Here is a 24,516-nt window from a genome sequence, read left to right as displayed (position 1 = left end):
ATTTTCTCATGAATCATGGCTTTGCTGGAAAAAGCAGCTGATTTTGTGGTCATTTTTTAAAGAAGTAAGCAAAAATGATGGGGCAAAACAAGACTCTTTAAAAAAAAAAGGTAGGGAGGCATCGTTTCTATTTCTGAAACTTGTTGGCCCATCACATGCAAAACTCAACCTTGTGCTGCATTTTTGGATGAGCAGAGTAAATTATATGACTGTGTTACAAAGTAATTTAGATGAATAGTCAAGGTAAAGTCCTTTTTTCATTCTAAAATCTCATCATCTGGAAACTCAATGTCCTTTACTTTTATTATCACACAAAATTCTTAGGTAAGTTTTAGCCATGATCATCCGTATTTAGACTGACATCAGGTCCAGGGTGTATTCATTAATCATAATTAAATATGTTATTTGTTTGTTTGCTTAGAAATCTTTACAGTGTGTACTGATGTGTACTTCTCATCTCATTATCTCTAGCCGCTTTATCCTGTTCTACAGGGTCGCAGGCAAGCTGGCGCCTATCCCAGCTGACTACGGGCGAAAGGCGGGGTACACCCTGGACAAGTCGCCAGGTCATCACAGGGCTGACACATAGACACAGACAACCATTCACACTCACATTCACACCTACGGTCAATTTAGAGTCACCAGTTAACCTAACCTGCATGTCTTTGGACTGTGGGGGAAACCAGAGCACCCGGAGGAAACCCACGCAGACACGGGGAGAACATGCAAACTCTGCACAGAAAGGCCCTCGTCGGCCACGGGGCTCGAACCCGGACCTTCTTGCTGTGAGGCGACAGCACTAACCACTACACCACCGTGCCGCCCCTGATGTGTACTTATTGAGCTCAAAACAATTTTGTGAAATCTACAACAGCTCCGAACAGTTGTTAAAATATATTTTGCAATCTTACAAATCACCAAACATTATATAGATCCCTGCATTCAGTGATATTACATCACACACTACTAAGGGACAGAGGAATCACTGACAGCACAGCTGTGTCTTTGTCCTTGTGTGTGCGTGTGTGTGCGTGCATGCAAAGATAACTCTCAGAATAGACACACTGGTGGAGAAAGTATGAGGCCTGTGTTTGTAAAGCTGTCTGTTATTTACTGACACTTTCACCCTGCTGGCAAATGGCAAGAGACAAAACAGTCATTATTTGTCTCCGAGTTTATCTCAGTAGTACTGACTTGGAGAATATACAACTGAGCAATGGGGCAGCTTGGCAGTGCTGGGACTTGAACTCAAAGCCTTGCTCTCAATGCCTTAACCACCAAGTTATCACCGGTTCCTTCCCTTTCAGCCATCACCCCAGAGCTTAATGTTACTGCCAATACATGGTATTTGAGTTATAGGATCATTACAGTCCTGTTCATTTCCTTACAGAATAATACTTTTCCCTAAAAAGTGTCTGAGATATCATTACGCCGTCCATCAAATGTCGCATCCTGTTCTGTTCTGTGTATCTCTTATCTGTGTGCACTTAATTATTTGCATACTGATCTATCTTTACACTTTGTCCTTGTATTATGTTCTGCGTGCTGATGGAATTTCAGGAGCAGTGATCTCTGAATAGGAATTCTCCGTTACTGTTAGATCCCAAAGAAGTTCTCGGGGTGAAGGCTTTCTCTCTTTCCCTTCCCCTCTGTCTCAGGCTACATCCACATGACAACGGCAACGAGATTTAAAAAAAAAAAAATCGCGTCCACATGGGCAATGGATCAGTAAAATATCAGGTACATATGGCAACGCAACGCTTGCTGAAAACGATGCAATACACATGCCACACCTCTAGGTGCGCTGTAAGACGGTCCCATCGGAGACACCAGAACAATAGGAGAAGTAAGGACGCATGCGCATAAACTATTATGCGCGAGACTTCATATTAGCCACAAAGTCAGAAAAATCTGTTCGTAAAATTACATTATAATGACCAAATACAATGAAAAGTATTTTTCCAGTCTCACCTGTGAAAGGTAATCCCATGTGATCTCGTTTGGACGGCAAACCTGTTGGTACAGTTAAACGCAGCCCATGAATGAGGCATCTTTATTCTCTGCTTTGACCTATCCAATATGGTGGCGAGGATGACGTATGATTCTACGCGGAAGGCGGTGTCTTTAATGGTCCGGAATAAATTGAATGCTACACGTTGATGGATTAATTTGTTCTTCTACGCCCTTTTTGAGGAATGTATTGTAGGACTTAAACCAACATCTGAAGAGGTGAGCTCGCTCCTTTTTTTTCCCCTATTTTTGCTGGCGGGATTGACTCTCTCTCTCTCTCTCTCTCTCTCACTTTGCACCATTACACAATAAATATTCACAGTGAAAATATTTTGTAAGCGCGTTTCATGAACCAAGTTATAGGATTTGTTGACAACTCGCATCGAGTTCGTTACACTTCTACCCGGCGTGAAGCACATGTGGTTGTGACGTCATCGTAAACAAATCCGTTCTACTCATCCAGACGACTTCGCAATGGCGCTGTTGCCAGATCTTTCCACTCTGGAACCCGTTCTCAAAAAATTTCGTTTTGGGGCACCCAAAACGCCGGTGCCGTGTGGACGCCAGGCGGAAACGATAAATAATTTTATCAGATTCACCTGAATCCGTTGCCGTGTGGACAGGGCCTCAGCCTTGCTACTTGTCTTCTTAGTGGGCTTTTCTGCATACAGGTGTCTGTTGACAAAAGCTTCCTGATCTCCTAATGTCTTCACTGATGGGCTTCAAAGCACATTTAATCTGGATTACTCTCTTTTATACACTCTTTCTTGCACTCACCATCTGTTTATTATTTTTTTATAAAGGTGTTAATCATTCTTTTGCTTGATCAACACACACGCGCATGCACAGAACGTTTGTGTGTGTGTGTGCTACCTTTTTCTCAGTGGGACCATATGCCACTGAGTGCTTTTCTCTGTCGGGTCTCTGTAGCTGTGTGCCAGTACATCAGTGTCCTTCACGCTCCTCTTGACCAGTGGAGCATAAACAAAACATTGTATTCAAAGGTCATCTTCCCATTTACAGTAATACTTGGGCTCTCAATGAAATTCCTAACCATGAAGTAGTAGCTTCACCTTAGTGCCTCCTGGAGTTGGTTGTTTTTGAATTCTGCCGTGAATATTTTTACTGAGAGCTAGTATGTGCACATAATTCTGTTGAACCTGTTATAGTTTATATGCATACTCAGAATAATACTGTCTATATCAATGAATATTCACTTTATGGCCAAAAGTTTATGGACACCTGACTATCATGTGTGTAAGATGGCGGCGCACAGTGGTGCAGCGTCTTCCCGGCTCCCGGTTAGCGTACGACCCCTTCCTATCTTTTCTATTAACTCGTGCAATAAACTGAGGCTGAAATACAGCGCACAGGACCTATTTATTCTGGGGAACCTGAATGCGGGACTGAAACCAGACGTCAAGGCAGCATTAGGACATTTTGGGCTGCTTAAAGGAGAGTGGATGAAGGAAAACAAAGCAGCAGTGCGCAAGGAGACAATGGTGCGCCCGGAGGCAGAAGAGGGGGAAGAGAGCCAGCCTGCTAGCTAGGCTAAGGGCTAACAACAGACCCGCTCTTCCAACTCTGGTCCTGTCTAACATCCACTCTCTGGACAACAAGACTGACCTGTTTAGGCTGAGACTGAACTTCCACAAGGAGATGAGGAATTGCTGTGCTTTCCTGCTCAGAGACCTGGCTGAACAACAACATGCTGGACTCCGTGTACCACCTGGACGGACTACTTTTCTTCTGCGCCGGCCGCGATCAGCTGTCGGGGAAAAGCCGTGGTGGAGGACTCTGTGCTTATATCAACAAGAACTGGTGCACAAACTGCGTCCTGGTAAGCCAGCATTGCTCTGAATCTGTGGAGTTTATGTCGCTAAAGTGCTGCCCGCATCACCTGCCTCAGGAGTTTACGATAGTGCTGCTGGTGATTGTTTACATTCCTCTGAGCGCACACGCCGGCACGGCGCTGACGGAGCTGCCCGCGCACATCAGCGAGCTGCAGGATCAACACCCAGAGGCATTTTTTGTGATTGCTGGGGACTTTAATCACGCCCGCCTGATGGACTGTCCGCCCCGGTTTTACAAGAACGTAGAGATTGCAACCAGGGGAGGCAATACTCTGGACCAGGTCTACACCAGCAAGCAGGGTGCGTATGCTGCGGTGCCACGGCCCCACCTGGGCTTCTCTGATCACATCTCCGTCCTGCTGGTCCCTGCCCATCAACCTGTGCTGAAAAACAACCGGCCAACACGGAAGACCATCACTGTGTGGCCCAGCACAGCAGTCCCTGCACTGCAGGACTGCTTTGAGCGGATGGACTGGTGGGTCTTCAGGGAAGCTGCTACCACCGGTGAAGGTGTAGATCTGGAGGAGTACACCTCGGCTGTCTCCGGCTTCATCCAGAAATGCATCAATGGCGTCACCACCACCAAGAACATCACCATTCGTCCCATTGAACTTGTTGAACATTACATTCCAGATTCAATCTCCCTTTGCTGTTACAATAACCTCCACACTTCTGGGAAGACTATCCACTAGATTTTGGAGTGTGGCTGTAGGGATTTATCCATTCGGCCAAAAAAGCACTAGGGAGGTCAGGCACTGATAGGGTGAGGAGGCCTGCGGCGCAGTCCATCACAAAAGTGTTCAGTAGGGTTGAAGTCAGGGCTGTGTGCAGGACATTCGAGTTCTTCCACTCCAACCTTGGTTAATTAAGTCTTCATGGAGCATGTTTTGTGCACAGGGGCACTGTCATGCTGGAATATGTTTGTGCCTTTTAGTTCCAGTGAAGGTAAATTGTTACGCTTCAGCATACGGAGACATTCTACACAACTGTGTGTTTGTTGTGCTTTGTGGCAACAGTTTGGGAAGAATCACACATGGGTGTGATGGTCAGGTGTCTACAGACATATGGTCATATAGTGTATTATTCATTTATTGAGATGTATACAGTTATAGAAATGTATCAGTAATATACAACATGAATTAAAAGGTTGTTTTCTGTTGATATGCAAAACTATTATTCAACAATTATGTTCTTAAATAGTGAATTCAGTATAACAGTTATGTAAAATAATTTAAATTATTATTTTAGGAATTATGTTGCTGCCCAACTTTAGGGAGTTTGAGTCACTGCCCCCCCCCGATATTTTTCTATTTCTGTTTTCTCCTGTTCCTAAGGAGAAAACAGTCTTCCTGTTTAAACTTGCACTATTAAAAGTAGACGGCCTTTCAATTTCATAAAATTGGTGAAATTTAGTTCCATCTGAAATTTGGTCATTATGATGTATGTTTATTTTTGTAATATCTAAAAAAAAAAACAACTGGCCATTCTGTGGCTGGGAAGTTATTTAATTTGAGGGGATTCCCTAGCAAATAATGTGCATGAAACTGCTTGCTTCGCACCATCAAGCAGACAGAGGAAGTCGGGTCATACTTACCTTAGTCGTCGTCGTCTTCTTTTGGGTTTTACGGCAGCTGGCATCCACAGTGTTGCATTACTACCATCTACAGATTTACCTTGACTGTGCACTGACAGTTACATCATTCTGTCGCTAAACGAATAGCTGATCACACCGAGGTGCTCGCTGACCACCGATATTTATTAGTTTGGTCCTGCATTTCCTTTCCTTCACAACATAACATCTTTTCTTCTTGCTTTCCGTTACTGTAGTTGGTCTTTCCAGTTTCATTCGCACACTCGCGTCCTCCATTTTCCTCTCCTGTTTCAAATTTGTATCCCACAGTGTCCCACAACGTAGACGGGGAAAGCCCACCACATGATGCATGATGTAGTATCGTGAATTGGGGCATGGTGAAGCAGGAAAAAATAGAGAATTTAGGGCCATGTGGCACTAAATTCATTTGTTCTCATCATTCCATTCTCATTATCTTTAGCCGCTTTATCCTGTTCTACAGGGTCGCAGGCAAGCTGGAGCCTATCCCAGCTGACTACGGGCGAAAGGCGGGGTACACCCTGGACAAGTCGCCAGGTCATCACAGGGCTGACACAGACAACCATTCACACTCACATTCACACCTACGGTCAATTTAGAGTCACCAGTTAACCTAACCTGCATGTCTTTGAACTGTGGGGGAAACCGGAGCACCCGGAGGAAACCCACGCAGACACGGGGAGAACATGCAAACTCCGCACAGAAAGGCCCTCGCCGGCCACGGGGCTCGAACCCGGACCTTCTTACTGTGAGGCGACAGCGCTAACCACTACACCACCATGCCGCCATTCATTTGTTCTATTAAAAAAAACACCTAATAGAATTGGAAGTCTGTGATTCGAATTCAGTAGCTTTTGGTCTACTAAACAAAAATAATTGGGTGTTGGTGAAAATTCTTTTTATGACCTAAACGTGAAAAATCTGAAAGACAGTCTACCTTTTAAAGTGCATATCCTGGACCAATTTTTTTTTTATATGAAAGTATGTCCCTTTTACACACTCATCTAGAAGGGTAATTTTGCACAAGGCCATTTGTCTACAGCAGAAAAAAATAAAATAACAAAACGCGTCTGGAAAAATCCCAAGGGAGTCTGGAGCAAGATTCGTGACGTCACCTGCGGAACCGCCAGCAGGCTGAGAGAGCTTGCACGGCTTCAAACCAGCGCTGACGCAGGATTCAGAAGGAGGCGTCCCGCACGCGACGTCACAAATCAATGTTTGCCGGGAAATCCAAATGGCAAGTTTTTTCAGAGGCAGACGAATTTGCCTCAAATGGCTTGATTTCAACTGAATTTTTCTGGTATTGCGCAAGATAAAAAAAATTGCACAAAATGCAAAATGTGACAGATATTTGACCAAAGTTTAATATAAAATAGGAGAATTACATTGACCTTGCTCCTGAATTTACCCGTGATATGCACTTTAAACTTGCTATCCTGTAAACTCAGTTTTCTCCATGTGTCTGGGCAAAGCTGATGACTGTCCTGTACGAACATGATGTTTTCTACAGCAACTGAGTCACTAGTGAGTAAGACACATCCAGTCTGACACATCTATCATGAATGTCCGTGCGTTAATTGCTCTGTTATGAACTAGCTGTGATCAGAAACTTCCTCAGCACTTTGCACACGTATCATAACATCCACTAGCTATGAGACAGCTGGTTGATGACAGTAATAAGAGCTTTAGCAGCAAACAAATGTACATACTCAAAACAATTCATCTTCCTCTGTTATTTTATGGTATTTTACATAAAAAGGCTACTTGCTAAGGTATCATAAAATCCAGCAGAAACACCTTCTTATTTGTAGGTCTGCTTCAGTCTGTGATCCAACTTTTGCCTTTATTTTGATTAAGTTACTGCTAGAAACTTGCTGGTTGTATTAGACAGCAGAATGTTTGCTAGCTCGCTAAGCAGTCATGTGTCATGAATTTGCTAACTAATGTTAGCTAACCTATGGGTGAGAGGCGGGGTACACCCTGGACAAGTCGCCAGGTCATCGCAGGGCTGACACATAGACACAGACAACCATTCACACTCACATTCACACCTACGGTCAATTTAGAGTCACCAGTTAACCTAACCTGCATGTCTTTGGACTGTGGGGGAAACCGGAGCACCCAAAGGAAACCCACACGGACACGGGGAGAACATGCAAACTCTGCACAGGATAAAGCGGCTAGAGATAATGAGATGAGATGAGATGTTAGCTAACCTGCTAGTACTAAAGGCTCTAATAATACTCTTTGACTGGAAAACTTGGCTAGCTTTTTTTTTTTAATTAATTGGTTTACTTGAGCCCTATTCGCACGGGATAAGTATTACCTGTGGACCTCTGGTAATTCGGAATATCACATCACATCACATTATCTCTAGCCGCTTTATCCTTCTACAGGGTCGCAGGCAAGCTGGAGCCTATCCCAGCTGACTACGGGCGAAAGGCGGGGTACACCCTGGACAAGTCGCCAGGTCATCACAGGGCTGACACATAGACACAGACAACCATTCACACTCACATTCACACCTACGGTCAATTTAGAGTCACCAGTTAACCTAACCTGCATGTCTTTGGACTGTGGGGGAAACCGGAGCACCCGGAGGAAACCCACGCGGACACGGGGAGAACATGCAAACTCCGCACAGAAAGGCCCTCGCCGGCCACGGGGCTCGAACCCAGGACCTTCTTGCTGTGAGGCGACAGCGCTAACCACTACACCACCGTGCCGCCTAATTCGGAATAATTACAGAGAATGTCTGAGTTCTTAGTCCCGTGCGAATGCGCCATGTCCGTAATTTGCCAAGTAATAATTCTGCCGCGAATTACCTACTGTGTTTTGGCAAAACACAGATGTCCAGTGGTAATACAAGTCCCGTGTGAATGTGCATGTCTGTGTTTGTAATTATTAAACGCGTCTCTTGTACTTTTCTGGAGTGAATATCTCAAAAAATTAGAATACCATGAAAAAGTTCCTTTTTTCATAATTTAATTCAAAAAGGTAAACTTTCATATATTCTATATTCATTACATGTGAAATATTTAAATAACAGTGTGGTTATGAATCATTGTTTCGAACTGTTGTTGGTAAGCGGGCTTCCCCCAAACCGCTATTAGATTTAAAGTTTCCTCCCGCATCCAGTGGCGCATCTTACCACTTCGCTTCGCCATTTTGAACTCCTGTCTACAAGACGAAACAGGATGTTGTGAACTTACGACACATCCGGTCACAATGTCTGTAAATTCAGTGAATTACAGACTTTTGCTTATCCCGTCCGAATGCGCCACACAATAACACAGAGGTGCGGGGGTAATTGCGAATTACCAGAGGTCCATAGGTAATACTTATCCCGTGCGAATAGGGCTTTAATTTTTGTTTTTAACATTTTTGGTAGCTTGATGCTGTAAAAGTTCACAAAACCATGTTAATTTTGATCAGTGGAGAGAAGATTCATAGAATTAGTAACTAGTAAATGTCTAGTCGCGCTAACTATATTTGTAGATTAGCTAGACAGAACTGTCCATGCTAATTTAGTGAAGGAACAGTAGTAAATATTTAACAACTTTCTATTCAAACTATGACACGTACGCAGCTTGAGGTTTTGTACCAAACTTCTCATAATACGCGGATGTTTTTTTTTAAATTCAATTGTTTTTCCTCTGTCCAAATATAGTTCTGTATTTAGTGGAAAAGAGGAAGACATTATGCCTTTTTGGGACGTAAACAGTAATTATTATTATTATTATTATTATTATTACAGTGGTGCTTGAAAGTTAGTGAACCCTTTAGAATTTTCTATATTTCTGCATAAATATGACCTAAAACATCATCAGATTTTCACACAAGTCCTAAAAGTAGATAAAGAGAACCCAGTTAAACAAATGAGACAAAATATTATACTTGGTCATTTATTTATTGAGGAAAATGATCCAATATTACTTATCTGTGAGTGGCAAAAGTATGTGAACCTCTAGGATTAGCAGCTAATTTGAAGGTGAACTTAGAGTCAGGTGTTTTCAATCAATGGGATGACAATCAGGTGTGAATGAGCACCCTGTTTTATTTAAAGAACAGGGATCTATCAAAGTCTGATCTTCACAACACATGTTTGTGGAAGTGTATCATGGCACGAACAAAGGAGATTTCTGAGGACCTCAGAAAAAGCGTTGTTGATGCTCATCAGGCTGGAAAAGGTTACAAAAGCATCTCTAAAGAGTTTGGACTCCACCAATCCACAGTCAGACAGATTGTGTACAAATGGAGGAAATTCAAGACCATTGTTACCCTCCCCAGGAGTGGGCGACCAACAAAGATCACTCCAAGAGCAAGGCGTGTAATAGTGGGCGAGGTCACAAAGGACCCCCAGGGTAACTTCTAAGCAACTGAAGGCCTCTCTCACATTGGTTAATGTTCATGAGTCCACCATCAGGAGAACACTGAACAACAATGGTGTGCATGGCAGGGTTGCAAGGAGAAAGCCACTGCTCTCCAAAATGACCATTGCTGCTCGTCTGCAGTTTGCTAAAGATCACATGGACAAGACAGAAGGCTATTGGAAAAATGTTTTGTGGACAGATGAGACCAAAATAGAACTTTTTGGTTTAAATGAGAAGCGTTATGTTTGGAGAAAGGAAAACACTGCATTCCAGCATCAGAACCTTATCCCATCTGTGAAACATGGTGGTGGTAGTATCATGGTTTGGGCCTGTTTTGCTGCATCTGGGCCAGGACGGCTTGCCATCATTGATGGAACAATGAATTCTGAATTATACCAGCGAATTCTAAAGGAAAATGTCAGGACATCTGTCCATGAACTGAATCCCAAGAGAAGGTGGGTCATGCAGCAAGACAACGACCCTAAGCACACAAGTCGTTCTACCAAAGAATGGTTAAAGAAAGATAAAGTTAATGTTTTGGAATGGCCAAGTCAAAGTTCTGACCTTAATCCAATTGAAATGTTGTGGAAGGACCTGAAACGAGCAGTTCATGTGAGGAAACCCACCAACATCCCAGAGTTGAAGCTGTTCTGTACGGAGGAATGGGCTAAAATTCCTCCAAGCCGGTGTGCAGGACTGATCAACAGTTACTGGAAATGTTTAGTTGTAGTTATTGCTGCACAAGGAGATCACATCACTGAAAGCAAAGGTTCACATACAGTACTTTTGCCACTTACAGATCTGTAATATTAGATCATTTTTCTCAATAAATAAATGACCAAGTATAATATTTTTGTCTCATTTGTTTAACTGGGTTCTCTTTATCTACTTTTAGGACTTGTGTGAAAATCTGATGTTTTAGGTCCTTTTTATGCAGAAATATAGAAAATTCTAAAGGGTTCACAAACTTTCAAGAACCACTGTATTGTTGTTTATTATTATTATTGTTATTACAGTTTGTATATGGCTACAAATATTTGTATTCAGGGTGGCACGGTGGTGTAGTGGTTAGCACTGTTGCCTCACAGCAAGAAGGTCCTGGGTTCGAGCCCACTGGTCGACGGGGGCCTTTCTGTGTGGAGTTTGCATGTTCTCCCCATGTCTGTGTGGGTTTTCTCTGGGTGCTCCGGTTTCCCCCACAGTCCAAAGACATACAGGTTAGGCTAATTGGTGGCTCTAAATTGACTGTAGGTGTGAATGTGAGTGTGAATGGTTGTCTGTGTCTATGTGTCAGCCCTGCGATGACCTGGTGACTTGTCCAGGGTGTACCCCGCCTTTCGCCCGTAGTCAGCTGGGATAGGCTCCAGCTTGCCTGCAACCCTGCCCAGGATAAGTGGTTACGGATAATGGATGGATATTGGTATTCAGTAATCCCTTGAGATTGGTGTTAACATGTCTTTACAATCCTTATCCAAATCTATACCAAGGACTGACAGACATTTCTGGAAGAATTGATGTGGTAATAAAAATGAACTTGCTTCATGTTAGAGGCATTTAAAAAATTTAATGAATACTATCAGCATTACATAAGGGTCTGCTCGTGTTTTGTGCACGTTTTGTGGTGTTTTCACAATCTCAGTGGTATTTTATGTCATTCACCCTTAGAAAATATAATCAGTTATGAAGATGTCACAGTAAAGGGTGTGTGTATTAATGACTCCAGTGCCTGATGAAGTTGTGTGTTGCGTTTCCTGTGTGAAGAGTTTGTGCTCACCCACAACCAGGGCTTTGAACCAGTTCAAGGAACGAAAACGAAAACCGGGAACTTTTTCTATTTCACATGGAACAGAAACGAAACCAGAAACTTTATTATTTTTTATGTTCCGGAACAGAAACGCTTATTAAAAATAATGGTAACCGGTTAATACCGGTTTTTATTTAGTTCCTCAAAGTTTCCGTAGCCTACAAATAAAAAAGCCATTCTTCTCCTGCGCAAGTTTCTATGACCCGCTGGGGTTCACTTCCTGTGTGACGTTCACTGACTGAATGGAGAGAGCGGGAAGGTGGACTGCTATCACGTCTCCATTACTGAGTGTCTGAGCAAAGAAGAGCCTGAACGTTGCAACCTCCCTATTGGTTGTTTGTAAAAATGTATCAGTTGTTGCCCTTCCCACGGGAATCATCGCGGGCTCGAGAGACGAGACCTGACGAGTTAGTTCGTTGGTAGCAGAACAAAATGTCTGGACACAAATCGGGTTTTCAGAAAAGGAAAGAAAATAAACGGAGGGTTGAAAATACAAAAAAAGGAGGCAGAAAATGCAAAACGAGTTTTAAGGTAGGACAAATGGTTACTTTTCTGAGGCAGCCCGCCGTGGCTGCAGGCTTTCAGTTGGTGTCATTGAATGGTTACTTTTCTGAGGCAGCCCGCCGTGGCTGCCTGCAGCCTTATTTATTATAGCCCATTTAGTTAAAATAGTTGATATAAAATTTTTATAGTTATAGTTATGTGATGGTTGTCCTGATTTAGACTGGCGTTTTTTTTTTGGGGGGGGGGTTGCGCAGTGTTGCACCCGGGTCCAGATTAGGGCAGAACCGGCCCTGGCCACATTTCAGGTGTAGTTTGTTTTATGAATGTATGTACTTGCATAGATGTGTACTTGGTCTTCCAATATGGCGCCTAACAAAATCTCGTGGCGCGGTGACATCATGCGGTAGCCCTCTATAGAGCCTGACTAGCCTTTGGTAACACACTAAACGAATTATCTTTCATTTTTGGCACTTTTTCTGTTTGTGTAGATGGGAAGACATACTGAGAATCCAAATCGCCAACATTTGAAATAATTGTTTTGAATTATTTCTTGTCTTATTTAATGAAGGTTGTAATAGAATTAGCCTACATTTGGCTTAAGCTGGATGAGACAGAGACATAATTTTATAGCCATTTATTAAACAGCTGACCGGGAACGTAATTAACCGTTCCGGGAACGAAATTTTTTTGTTCTAACCGGTTCGGGAACGTCTATTTAATGGTGGAACCCAAAACCGGAAATGTTAAAATTCCGTTTCTGTTCGGAACGAACCAATAGGAAAAAAATTCTGGTTCAAAGCCCTGCCCACAACCTGTTATAACTGTCGGCATTCCTGAAATAACCGGCTCTGGATCTAGAAGTGGTGCCACTTCAGCTGCCTGTCTGGAAAGATTTTTAAATTTTTGAATATATACTCAAATTTGTGATTTTTTTTTTCAGTTGTTTAAGATGTTTAAATATTGTACTTGCGGGTTTCTGTTTGACAGAGGGAAAAGTTGTTTTTCTTAATGTAGAATTTAGCTTTCTAGACTGATGTGCTAACACACACACACACACACACACACACACACACACACATTGATATGCAGTTTACTCAAACAGAGCTAGACACACCTTTTGGTTGCTGAAGGTGACTCAGACTCTTCTTTGACCCACACAGACGGATCACCTGTCATCCATTGACCAGATGCCTGGGTTTTTATCTGAGGCAGCCCGCCCCCTCAACATGTGCCCGCGCGCGCACACAAGACAGAGAGGCCTTTGAGTCTGTGAAACATTTGCCTCCCCTTCTTTCCTTTCCTTCTTTATTACGCTTAAGCTCTCCTTTTCACATACTCTCACTATTATTTATTTTTTTATTCACTCTACATACATTTGATTAATGGAGTAAGTAATTATATACCGTACTTGTTTGCCAAGCAGGCAATATATATATACTTCCACACAACTGCATTACAAGAGACTGGAAGAACTTGGTCATACTGGCTAAGAAATGTCCTCCATAAACACTTTCAGATGCTTACGCAAATGCATATTGACCCCCTCTCTCTCTCTCTCTCTCTCTCTCTCTCTCTGTTTAAACAGTACCTCACCCTGGGCTGTATGACTCAGCCAGTGCCTCTTTCGTGATCCACCCGGTTAAGACATGTCTGAAAAATGAAATACTTATTTCATAAATAGAGTTTATGGTCTTTTTCTTTACCATGACAAAAAGCCTGTAAGGAACTAACCTCTGTTCTCCTCTCTTAAACTAAGATTATTCGAGAATAAAGAATGTTTTCTGATTTATTGTACTCAGAGTGAGTTATTTGTTTTCCCTTTTTTTTTTTCTCTTCTTTTGGATTTTGCACCCATTTGTTTGTATCTTACAGCTGTTTTGATGTCATCACTAGTGCATGTGGAATGACTGTTGCCTGTGTGAGACATCTAGTGGTGAAATCTATCAATGCATTCATCCCTGAAGGAAGGAGTTTATTTGTGCTGATCTCTCTGTCTTCCTTTTCTCTCCCAGGTAATGAGTGAACATGGAGGCAGGCTCTGTGGTGCGTGCTGTGTTTGAGTTCCTGCCCAGTGTCTCAGAGGAGCTTCCTCTGTTTGCCGGTGATGTTGTTGAAGTCCTTAGTGTAGTAGATGAGTTTTGGTTGCTCGGTATCAAAGACGGCGTCACAGGTAAAGTTCCATGTCGTGAAACATCTCACTTTATTTGTTTGGTACAGTACATGCAAGGACGTTCGGAAACGATATGTACTGGTACATGGTAGAAAAAAAAAATACTGTCTGAACAAAAAATTAGGAAAGTTACATGTATTACCAGATACAGATTACAAGTCTTCCATATGTCTATAAGAAACCTGCATAATATTGACAAAAATAGGATATTTTAATTATATTGCTACACGTGATTGCAAAAAGGCCTTGAAACATATAAAGACATCTGTCCGATGAGGTGATGCGTCACTTAAAGATTGGCCTACATTTTTTAAATCAAGTCAGTGTGAGAATTTATTAATACGCACAGAAAAAACATATGTGAATCCCTTAATACTGATTACAGTTCACATTAATAAGTGGTTTGAGTTTTTATTTGATTATACAACACTTCTTAAAAGGACAGTATTCTGATAACATTTACCAAACACTTTTTTTTGTCTAGCCCTGCTCACAAGTATGTATATTTAACAGTTATTCCATGAAATCGAGTCGTACGTGAGCTGATAGCTGATGAGGCACATAGCACCGAGTTGGCTATAAGCCACGTATGACGAGATTGAGTAACTGTTTTATTATATCCACATTCACTGGATTTTGAGAAACTGAGCATTTTTTTTTTCAAATTCAATAAATAAAAACTTTATACAAAATGTCTGACAAAATAATTTTCGCTTAGAATATAAACAAACCGAAATTACCGTATGAAATGACAGTAGCAATTTGTGAAAAACACTATAATAATCCATCCATTTTGGCATATCACTACAGTGACATAGCCGCTCTGACGGCTTCAGCCATCAAAGTCTCGCAGGAATGTTACAGTAGTGGTTTCCTGTTGCCTTCTACTGGATTATTATAGAGGTTTTCTCCTCTGAGCCATTCATACACGCATTCGTACCTATAGACAATCTAGAACTAGTCTGGTTAACACCAGACCATATCACAAGTGAAATATGGTCTGGAATCCACCTATTGAATTTCTCGTAGGGGAGGTGTGGTTTACGATTGTCAACGGTCGTTTATTGGACGTTGCGAATGTCTATCATTTGGCGTATACGTAGCCCATGGCCAATCATGGCAGTTGTACCCAGTGACGTAGTTAGAGCGACGAAGAGGCGAAGAAAAGGAAAGAGAAAGAGAAGGCAAAACAAAAATAGACTGTAATGCCAAACGCTGTTCTTTTTTTTAAAAACAAACTTTCGCTCTAAACTATTCAGAACAGTGTCTAAAGCTTGATCGAAAGTTTGGTTCGTATCGCTCGCCGCCATGTTAAATGTGATCCGTAAACAGTCCCAAATAAACTACAAGCTTCCGTTTGTCGAGTAGTACGCGTCACCGTCTTTCCACCCCTCCCCACTCTCTGATTGGCTCCCTAACTCAGGCGAGCCTTTAGACCATAGTTTCCATGCTGTCTTTTCAGATCGGAACGATTGTGCAAAGCAGCATGGGATTTCCCAAGCTAATCTAGAACCACCAGTTACCCTAACCTGCATGTCTTTGGACTGTGGGGGAAACCGGAGCACCCAAAGGAAACCCACGCAGACACAGGGAAAACATGCAAACTCCACACAGAAAGGCCCTCATCGGCCACAGGGCTCAAACCCAGAACCTTCTTGCTGTGAGGCGACAGTGCTAACCACTACACCACCGTGCCACCGCTATAATAATAATTCTTGAAAAATAAAAAAAGATACGTTCTTACCATCAAATTCTTTCATTCCATATTTTGTTGCTTTTTTGTGTATTTTTTGAGGGGGTTTATTTTTGAGTAGAGGTTTTTTTAATTTTTTTTTTTTTATTTTGTCCTCGGTTGGTTCAGCAACATGCCGCCATTTTCTTCTTCTTTAGAGTTTTTTTGGCAGTTAGCAAACCAACTTAAAGGTGCATTACTGCCACCGACTGGGCTGGAGTGTGGAACAAGCGATATGTTGGGGGTGAATATTCTTTTAGCTATTTCTGTTTCTTTGAAATACTTGATAAAGTGATGTATCTGACTTGATGCACTCCGCCATTTTGTTTTTCTCTACTCCCAGTATACGAGCTGATAGCCTAGTGGTAGAATAGCCAATCAGAGTGCGTAATTGCTCATATCCAGTGAATGTGGATAGAATAAAACCAAATGTACATTGAGTAACCAGTCAGTTTATTACAGATAACTTGTATGGCAATCCTCAACATTAAATGAATGTAAAATAATATCATTTCCACAGACTTGCTTGATCTTCTCTGTTGATTTTCAGGTCAGTTTCCTAGCACCTTTGTTGAATCTGTCACTGTTCCCCCTACGAAGGCAGGAGATCAACTCTATGTGTGTATCAATGACTTCAACTCCTCTGATCCAGGCAACCTGCCCCTGAAGAGAGGTAAATCCCCTATTAGGCCAAGTATTAAATGTGTGCTGTCTCTTACTGATGTTCTTTACAGCAATTGAGTAATGTGTGGTGCAGATGTTTTAATGATCTGCTCTGTTCCTGTATGTTATCTGTGTCCCCCTCTCTCAGCATAAAGTATACTCATTCAGAAAGGCATAATGTCCCATTTAAGAGGTAACCTTTTTGATTTAGTCCTATTGTAGGTTGTTCTTGTAGTAGCATATTTTCTCTGATCCCTTTTTGAGAATTTTTCTAGAGAATTTCTCCATCCTCTGAACTTGAATGTAAAGGTATTGTGTTTAAAGACTGAATTGTTTTAAACTGTGATTGTGGATAAACCTGTATTGTCGGATGCATGTTTCTGCCTCTACCTGCATGCATTAGTGAAATCAACAGTCTAGGCCAGGGGTTCCCAAAATTTTTGAGCAAATGTCCCCAGATTTACAATATGGAACTTATGTAATATTTGAACATTTTATTCCAGTAACATACAGTACTATGCAAAAGTCTTAGGCACCCTATTTTTTCATACAAACTTTGTTATAGACTTCTATTTTATGACTTTGACATTACTGAGTCGGTATGAAAACATTTTAAAGTTCCAAACGTTCGTTTTCCAGCACAAAATTAAATGTTAAGGGGAAAAAAATGCTTGTATCTGAGCAGCATATTACATAAGAGAGCACTTTTCAGATTAAAAGCATAATGAAGGCTGCTGGGTTTTGCTGCAAAATGAAGAAGCGAGTGTGACTGTCAAAGTGTCCAGAAGAACTGTGGCTGGTTCTGTAAGATGTTCAGTAAAACCTACAGCTCATTTCCTTATAATACTGCACTCATTGTACCTGAGACTACTATATCTCATCTCATCTCATTATCTGTAGCCGCTTTATCCTGTTCTACAGGGTCGCAGGCAAGCTGGAGCCTATCCCAGCTGACTACGGGCGAAAGGCGGGGTACACCCTGGACAAGTTGCCAGGTCATCACAGGGCGAGACTACTATATATATATATATATATATATATATATATATATATATATATATATATATATTATTATTATTATTATTATTTATTTATTTTTTTTTTAATCAAAGGGTCGTCTCACACCAAATATTGACTTTGTTTGTTTTCTTATGGCTTACTGCTGTTTATAGAATTGTTTGAAATGTTTCAACATTTCATTTCATTATTTTTAAACCATTTTTGGTCGACAGCATTTCTTTACATGTGCCCAAGGCTTTTTCACAGTACTGTATGTACGGCTAAACTAAGTGAATATTCCTAGGAATATTCTTAGACTTACCAGTCCAGTGAGAAGTGTTGTGTTGTTGTAGGAAAACAATCCATTCTGGGGTGATGTAATATGGCCCAACGCAAATCAGCCTTTTTTTTTTTTAAACTTGTAAAAACTTGACATGTGACTTTGCATGTGCATCAAAAATTTCCCCATCCATTAGCGATTTAATTGCACAGTGATTTTAAATACACACAGATGAGCTCTGTGTCTCTAAAACTTTGCACTGTTATCATGATTCTTGTCATGATTTGCTTCTCAAAATCAAAAACTCTGACTTTTTATACTCAACAGTACTTTCTAATCTATAAAATCCAGAAGGGACACAAAAGCAGACATTTCAGTGGGTTTGAAGGTCCCCAGTTGATGTTGGTACTAAATAGCGGTCTAGAATAGTACATAAGTGTGATTTGTGATTTGATTTGAGACACAACATTAATTTATTTAGCAGAGCACATGGAAAAATTTTTTCTTTTCCCCCTGAACTGCACTTGTGCACCATGTCACGTTTTTTGAAAAAGACTTAATATAATGATCATGGCTCATTTGAATCTGACGGTTCAATATATCAGCACACAATCTGTCTTCAACATTTCTAATATTAATTTGTGCAGACTTTACCCTCTTTGTAAATTAAGCAACCCCATGTGGGGTCACAACCCCTAGATTGGTAACCCCTGGTCTCAGCAGTGCTGATGTAAGTAGCCACTAGATGTCACTAGTTTTGTTTTTTATGTCGTCTTATCCTCTTGAAAAGAATGCCGATGTGAATACTTTGGATGTATTATTCTGTAACAGATTTTATATATTTATTTTACAAATGTAGAACTGTTTAGCTCATTGGTTCACGTGTTTTTGTTTGCGTGTTAAAGTCCTATTCAAGGGTCTTAAACCATCAGAATTGTCTCTCTCTCTCAGTGGAAACTCTGATTCCTGTAGTTGTTTTTCTGTTACAGTGTGATATGAATTACATTTCCTGTGTATGACTGCTAAGTGTTTTAGTTTGTATGCTGGACACAATAGGAGGTGGAGCTTTGCTGTGTGGAATTTGACATCAGTGACCTTAAAAGACATTGTGACGCTTAACTGCCCAGTCATTTGTATCTTCATATATGGTTGGACTAGTTCAGGAGTATTGACTTGGTACTGAATCTAACATGGCATCTATGTGTTTTGTGCTGTGACCCCCTGCCGTAGGTGATGTGGTGGCTGGAGAGGGCACTGTAGATGCAGTTTGGCACAGGGGTCGGAATGCCTGGGGCTCACGTGGACTTTTTCCCTTATCCTGTGTGAAGGAGCTGGAGTTATCAGGCCGCTCTAGGCAGCTGAGTGAGCGCAGTGCAGCTGCACAGGATTCTGAGCTGCCTCCATATGCTCTGGGCCAGGGCCGTGCTCTCATGAGCCTGCACGCCCAGCTGGATGAAGAGCTGGACTTTCGTGAAGGTGACATCATCACTATAGTAGGGATGCCTGAGCCAGGTTGGTTCCAGGGTGAGCTGGAAGGTAGGACAGGAATCTTTCCTGAGGGTTTCGTAGAGCTGCTTGCACCTCTGCGCTCGCTCCAGCCTGCCAAGCCTGTCAGCCTTGGACAGGATCATTATTCCCCCTGCGAAATGGAGGAAGAAAAGGAAGAGGAGGAGGAAGAAGAAGAAGAAGAAGAGGAGGGAGTAAAGGACACTATAGAAATGCAGACTCTGGAAGAAGATAAAGAGGATACTGGTGTGTATGGAATCGCACAGTATGAGTTCCGAGCTCTGGAGCCTGGGGAGCTGGACTTTGATGTCGGGGATAGGATACAAATACTCAAAACACTAGAGGACGGTTGGCTTGAGGGGCAGTTGCGAGGAAGAAAGGGTATTTTCCCCCACCGTTTTGTTAAGATGGAGGAACAGTTAGAACAAGTGCCAACTGAAAAAAACAGCACCTCTGATAAAGAGGAACGTGACGATTATGCTTTTGAGTATAATTGTGGTCAGGAAGACCAAGCTTTACCAGCACATGATCAGGATGTAACAAGCCATGAGGACTACACAGTGTGGGATCTGGACTACTTTGAAAGAAGAGAAGAATGCAGAGAGGCCTGTTTGAGGGACACACAGTCAGAAATCAGCTGTCAGGACAGAACAACAGTTCAGAGCCAGCCTCCAAATCAGCCAGGTCCGAGGAAACGAGAGAGGCCACCACCACCACTTGTCCATCCCAGTAGAACAGGCAGTTCAGGCCCCAGGCCACTCCAGAGAACTAACACAGGAAATCTGATTCCACCCAGGCCACAGCTGCCCCCTCGTCCCAGCCTCCGCAACAGACAGAACAGCACCAGCAATCATAACAGCCCTCCTGAACCACCACCTGTTCCCAACACCAGGAACACCAGCCTTAACCAATCTAATAAAACCTCTTCAGGCCTCCAGAGCAATTCCTCCTGGACCAGGAACAAAGGTTACTATGCCTCCCATGACAGCAGAAACCCCTTCAACAGCAGAAGATCGGCCAATCAAGCAAAGAACAGACAGATGAAATTGACCCGCCATGCAAGTATCAGTGATGCTGACCTTGGAACATATGGGCATGGTGAGCATAATATATGGTCTCAGGAGCAGGGCACTAATGGGCTGCCGACCTCTCACACATTAGGCTGTTTATCTGGCAACCTGGATGCCAAGCTGACCCAGCAGCTCCTGGAGTTTGAGAGAAGCCTTCCAGGCAGGTGTAGCGGAAGTGAGCAGCAGTCCATGAGAAACAATCAGTGTAGAGACAAGTTTGCCCGCCACTTTTCTATCATGGACTACAGTAGCGAGAGTGACCTCATCAAAGGCTTTTACCACTCCTTGCCCCGTAATTCAGCCCCCTCTAGCCCCAGCTCCTCTCTAGAAAGACAGAAAACACTACGCCCACCTCCTCCTCGTCCCAGGATCCTTAGACCACCAGCACCTCGTAGTTCTCATGGTCACTCTTCTCTTAGCAATGGTCAAGGTCCTCAACAGCCCTACAGGCCAACACGACAAGCTCCACGGCCACCTCCACCTTGTCCTCGACCCCCTATGCAGCTCTCCAGCCTCTTGGTCTCAACAGAAGAAGAGGATGGTACACAGGAGGAAAAGGTGGAGGATGCTGAAGATGTTCTTGAGAGGGAGCTTGAGCAAGAGAGGGAAAGAGAGCAGGAGGAGTATAGACTTCTCTTGCGACTTGAGGAAGTTGAAAGAGACATTGACATGTACACACACACAGCACAGGAGTTGAGTGCCATGCTAGAGGAAGAAGGAGAGGAGGATGAAGTGGCCCGTCAGCAGGCTCTGGAGAATCTGGAGTTCTGCAACTACACTGTGGAGACCCTCACACTGGAGCAGCAGCAGTTGCGAGGTAACATGATTTCGTGACTATCCTTCTTTCAGACAAGATCACCACACACCTCTCAATACATGGCAATAAGCACGATACAAAAATGTTAGGATTAAACAAGTAAATACTTGATGCACTTTAACTCACTGCTGATGCGATACAGCACTGTTATGATTCGATTCTGGTCCGAGTCAGTGTGACTTGTTTCATTTAAATTTAAGCTTTCCATTACTGAAAAGTCTTAAAGGAGAACTGAAGGCAAATTTTTTTTATTATCAAAATTCTATTTCTCATTTTATTAAATATAGGAACGCATTTCTGATCGCTATTTTGTCACTGCGATAGCAAGTTATGAGTGTTTGAAATATGCTCTGTAATATATCAGTCCATATGTCAAAGCAATGGCTGTAAATGAGATTCATTGAGACCTGTGCGAGACATCGTAGGACGGAAGTAAAACATACAGCGGAAATCAAAGTGACCAACATCTGCCAACGTTGTCAAAAGACGCGCGCGCCCTCTTTCGAATGCTGATGTAATCAAGCCGGAAGTTTTGTTTGTTTTGATAGCAATCAGGAAAGTTTGAAAAAAGTAGGCAGTAATCGTCATTTAAACTCGTTTTTGTGCAATATTTCATTTGGAAAACAGTTTTCAAAATGGCGGCACTGACACCTGGCTGACTCTTGATGTTTCGAAGTCTCGCACAAGTCTCGTGAAGATCGCGCCGATAAGTGACGCCTGCTGTGGACCAAACAAACTAAATTCAACATGGCTAAAACCCGAATAGGCCGATAAGTATAATATTTAATTGTAATTAGTTGCCAATACGAGTCACGATATAAGGTTTCTCATCTCATTATCTCTAGCCGCTTTATCCTGTTCTACAGGGTCGCAGGCAAGCTGGAGCCTATCCCAGCTGACTACGGGCGAAAGGCGGGGTACACCCTGGACAAGTCGCCAGGTCATCACAGGGCTGACACATAGACACAGACAACCATTCACACTCACATTCACACCTACGGTCAATTTAGAGTCACCAGTTAACCTAACCTGCATGTCTTTGGACTGTGGGGGAAACCGGAGCACCCGGAGGAAACCCACGCGGACACGGGGAGAACATGCAAACTCCACACAGAAAGGCCCTCGCCGGCCACGGGGCTCGAACCCGGACCTTCTTGCTGTGAGGCGACAGCGCTAACCACTACACCACCGTGCCGCCTGATATAAGGTTACTAAAACCGAAAATGTAATTGAATAACACGTTAATTAAGAAATAAAGCAAGTTTAAAAATGACTTCAGTCCCCCTTTAAGATCAGAGGAATTTTTGCTGTTCAGTTTCTCATTAACATTAAAAACTGTTTTTCTCTTATTAACCTCAAGAGCCGGGAGGGGAAAAAAAAAAGAGTAGTAAGTAGTTGGTAGAACAATAGCAATAACCCCATAGCATAATTAGTTACCGACACATTAATTAAAGACATTCCACAACATCAAATGTAACAATAAACTAATCAATAGGACCATGTGTTCTTCTTTAATCCCAGCACCCTGTCTAGAGGTAACGAGAACATCCATAAAACAGTTTTCGGGTGGTTTATTGCCTTTGAGCTCTCTCTCTCTCTCTCTCTCTCACTCACACACACACACACACACACACACACACACACACAGACAAAGATATGAACCTGGAAGTGTGAAATGATTTTTTTAATGACAGTTTTTAACCAGTTTCCTTTTCAATTCAAATCAGATCTTCGTTTGTAAACCGATGTGGCCATATCGTAGACTGTTTTCAAATTTAAAATTTTTAGTCAGGCCATAGTTCAATTTATCCATCCATAATGGTAATCATTAACTCCAGGTTTGATACAGCAGCTGCTGCTCCCCCCCCCCCCCCCCCCCCCCCATATTAACAGGAGACCTACACAGCATCCACTACCTTATTAGTTCAAAATACAGTACCAATCAAAAGTTTGGACACACCTAATCATTCATATTTTTTTCTGTATTTTGACTATTTTCTACATTGTAGAACAATACTGAATACATCAAAATTATGAAATAACGTGTGTGTGTGTGTAATTGTGTGGGAAACTGTTAAAAAAAAGTGTTTCATATTTTAGATTTTTCAAAGTAGCCACCGTTTATCTTGATGACTCTTGGCACACTTGTCATCTTAACCAGCTTCTTGAGGTAGTCACCTGGAATGCTTTTCAACTAAAGGTGTGTCTTGTCTAAAGTTAATTAGTGCAACTTCTTGTTTTCTTAATGCATGTGAGATCAAACAGTAAATAATAAAAATACAGTAAATAGCCCTATTCCACAACTGTAGTAATCCATATTATGTCAAGAACCACTCAACTAAGTAAAGAGAAACGGCATCCATCATTACTTGAAGACATGAAGTGACTTTTAATTAATAAGAATAAAGAAAAAACATTGAATTAGGAGATGTGTCCAGATGTTTGACTGGTACTGTAATTTACATGAAACATGTCCTAATTCCACAGACTACAATCTTCCAGGCTCCGAAGGAAAAAATGGTGAAAAATACATTTCAGTAAAGCTGAGTTAGTGGTATTTGTGACTGAGACCCCGTCCACATGTAGCCGGGTATCTGCTAAATCGAAGATATTTTTCTACGTTTTGGCCTGTCATCCACATGAAAACACATCAAAAACGAATATTTAAAAAAACTCCGGGCAAAGTGAAGATTTTTGAAAACTCCGTGTATGCCTTTTCGTGTAGACAGAGATAACCAGAGTTTTGCGTTTTAGAACGTCACAATCTGCGCCAAAAAAATGACAACAAATCTGCCCTGACGTCAAACGTGCGACCTTTGTTTACTGCAGAAGCCAGATTAAGCATGGACAAAGAGTAATGGATCGGAGTAGTGCCTTGAAAGCGTTAATTATTGTGCAGGTGCTATTTACATGTTTAATTTTAGAAGCCCAACTATTGACAAGATTCCCAATCAACGTTTTCTTGCGTCTTTTGAAGTTTATACTCCAAAATTGTGTTTAGAAGCAATTCTGTCTCCGAGTCTGCCCAGACGAACGAGCTTGGCGCCATGTTTTATGTTTAGGCGGAAGTGACGCCAACAGAGGGCTATTCTGATGTGATTAGGGGGTAGGATTTGGGGAAATAAT

General features: G+C 42.1%; 1 protein-coding gene across 1 annotated transcript in view; it reads left to right on the top strand.

Moving 5' to 3' along the window:
- dnmbp (dynamin binding protein) overlaps positions 1 to 24,516 on the top strand; it is a 78,257-nt gene that overhangs the window by 16,926 nt on the left and 36,815 nt on the right. The window contains exons 2-4 of the mRNA XM_060939941.1: positions 14,166 to 14,323; positions 16,606 to 16,728; positions 19,228 to 21,390. Of these exons, the coding sequence (XP_060795924.1) occupies positions 14,179 to 14,323; positions 16,606 to 16,728; positions 19,228 to 21,390 (2,431 nt within the window). The 5' untranslated portion in view covers positions 14,166 to 14,178. The remainder of the gene's footprint in view (positions 1 to 14,165; positions 14,324 to 16,605; positions 16,729 to 19,227; positions 21,391 to 24,516) is intronic.

Source organism: Neoarius graeffei, chromosome 14, assembly GCF_027579695.1.
Source record: "Neoarius graeffei isolate fNeoGra1 chromosome 14, fNeoGra1.pri, whole genome shotgun sequence".
Taxonomy (NCBI): Eukaryota; Metazoa; Chordata; class Actinopteri; order Siluriformes; family Ariidae; genus Neoarius; species Neoarius graeffei.
This window is presented reverse-complemented; position numbering and strand designations above follow the sequence as displayed.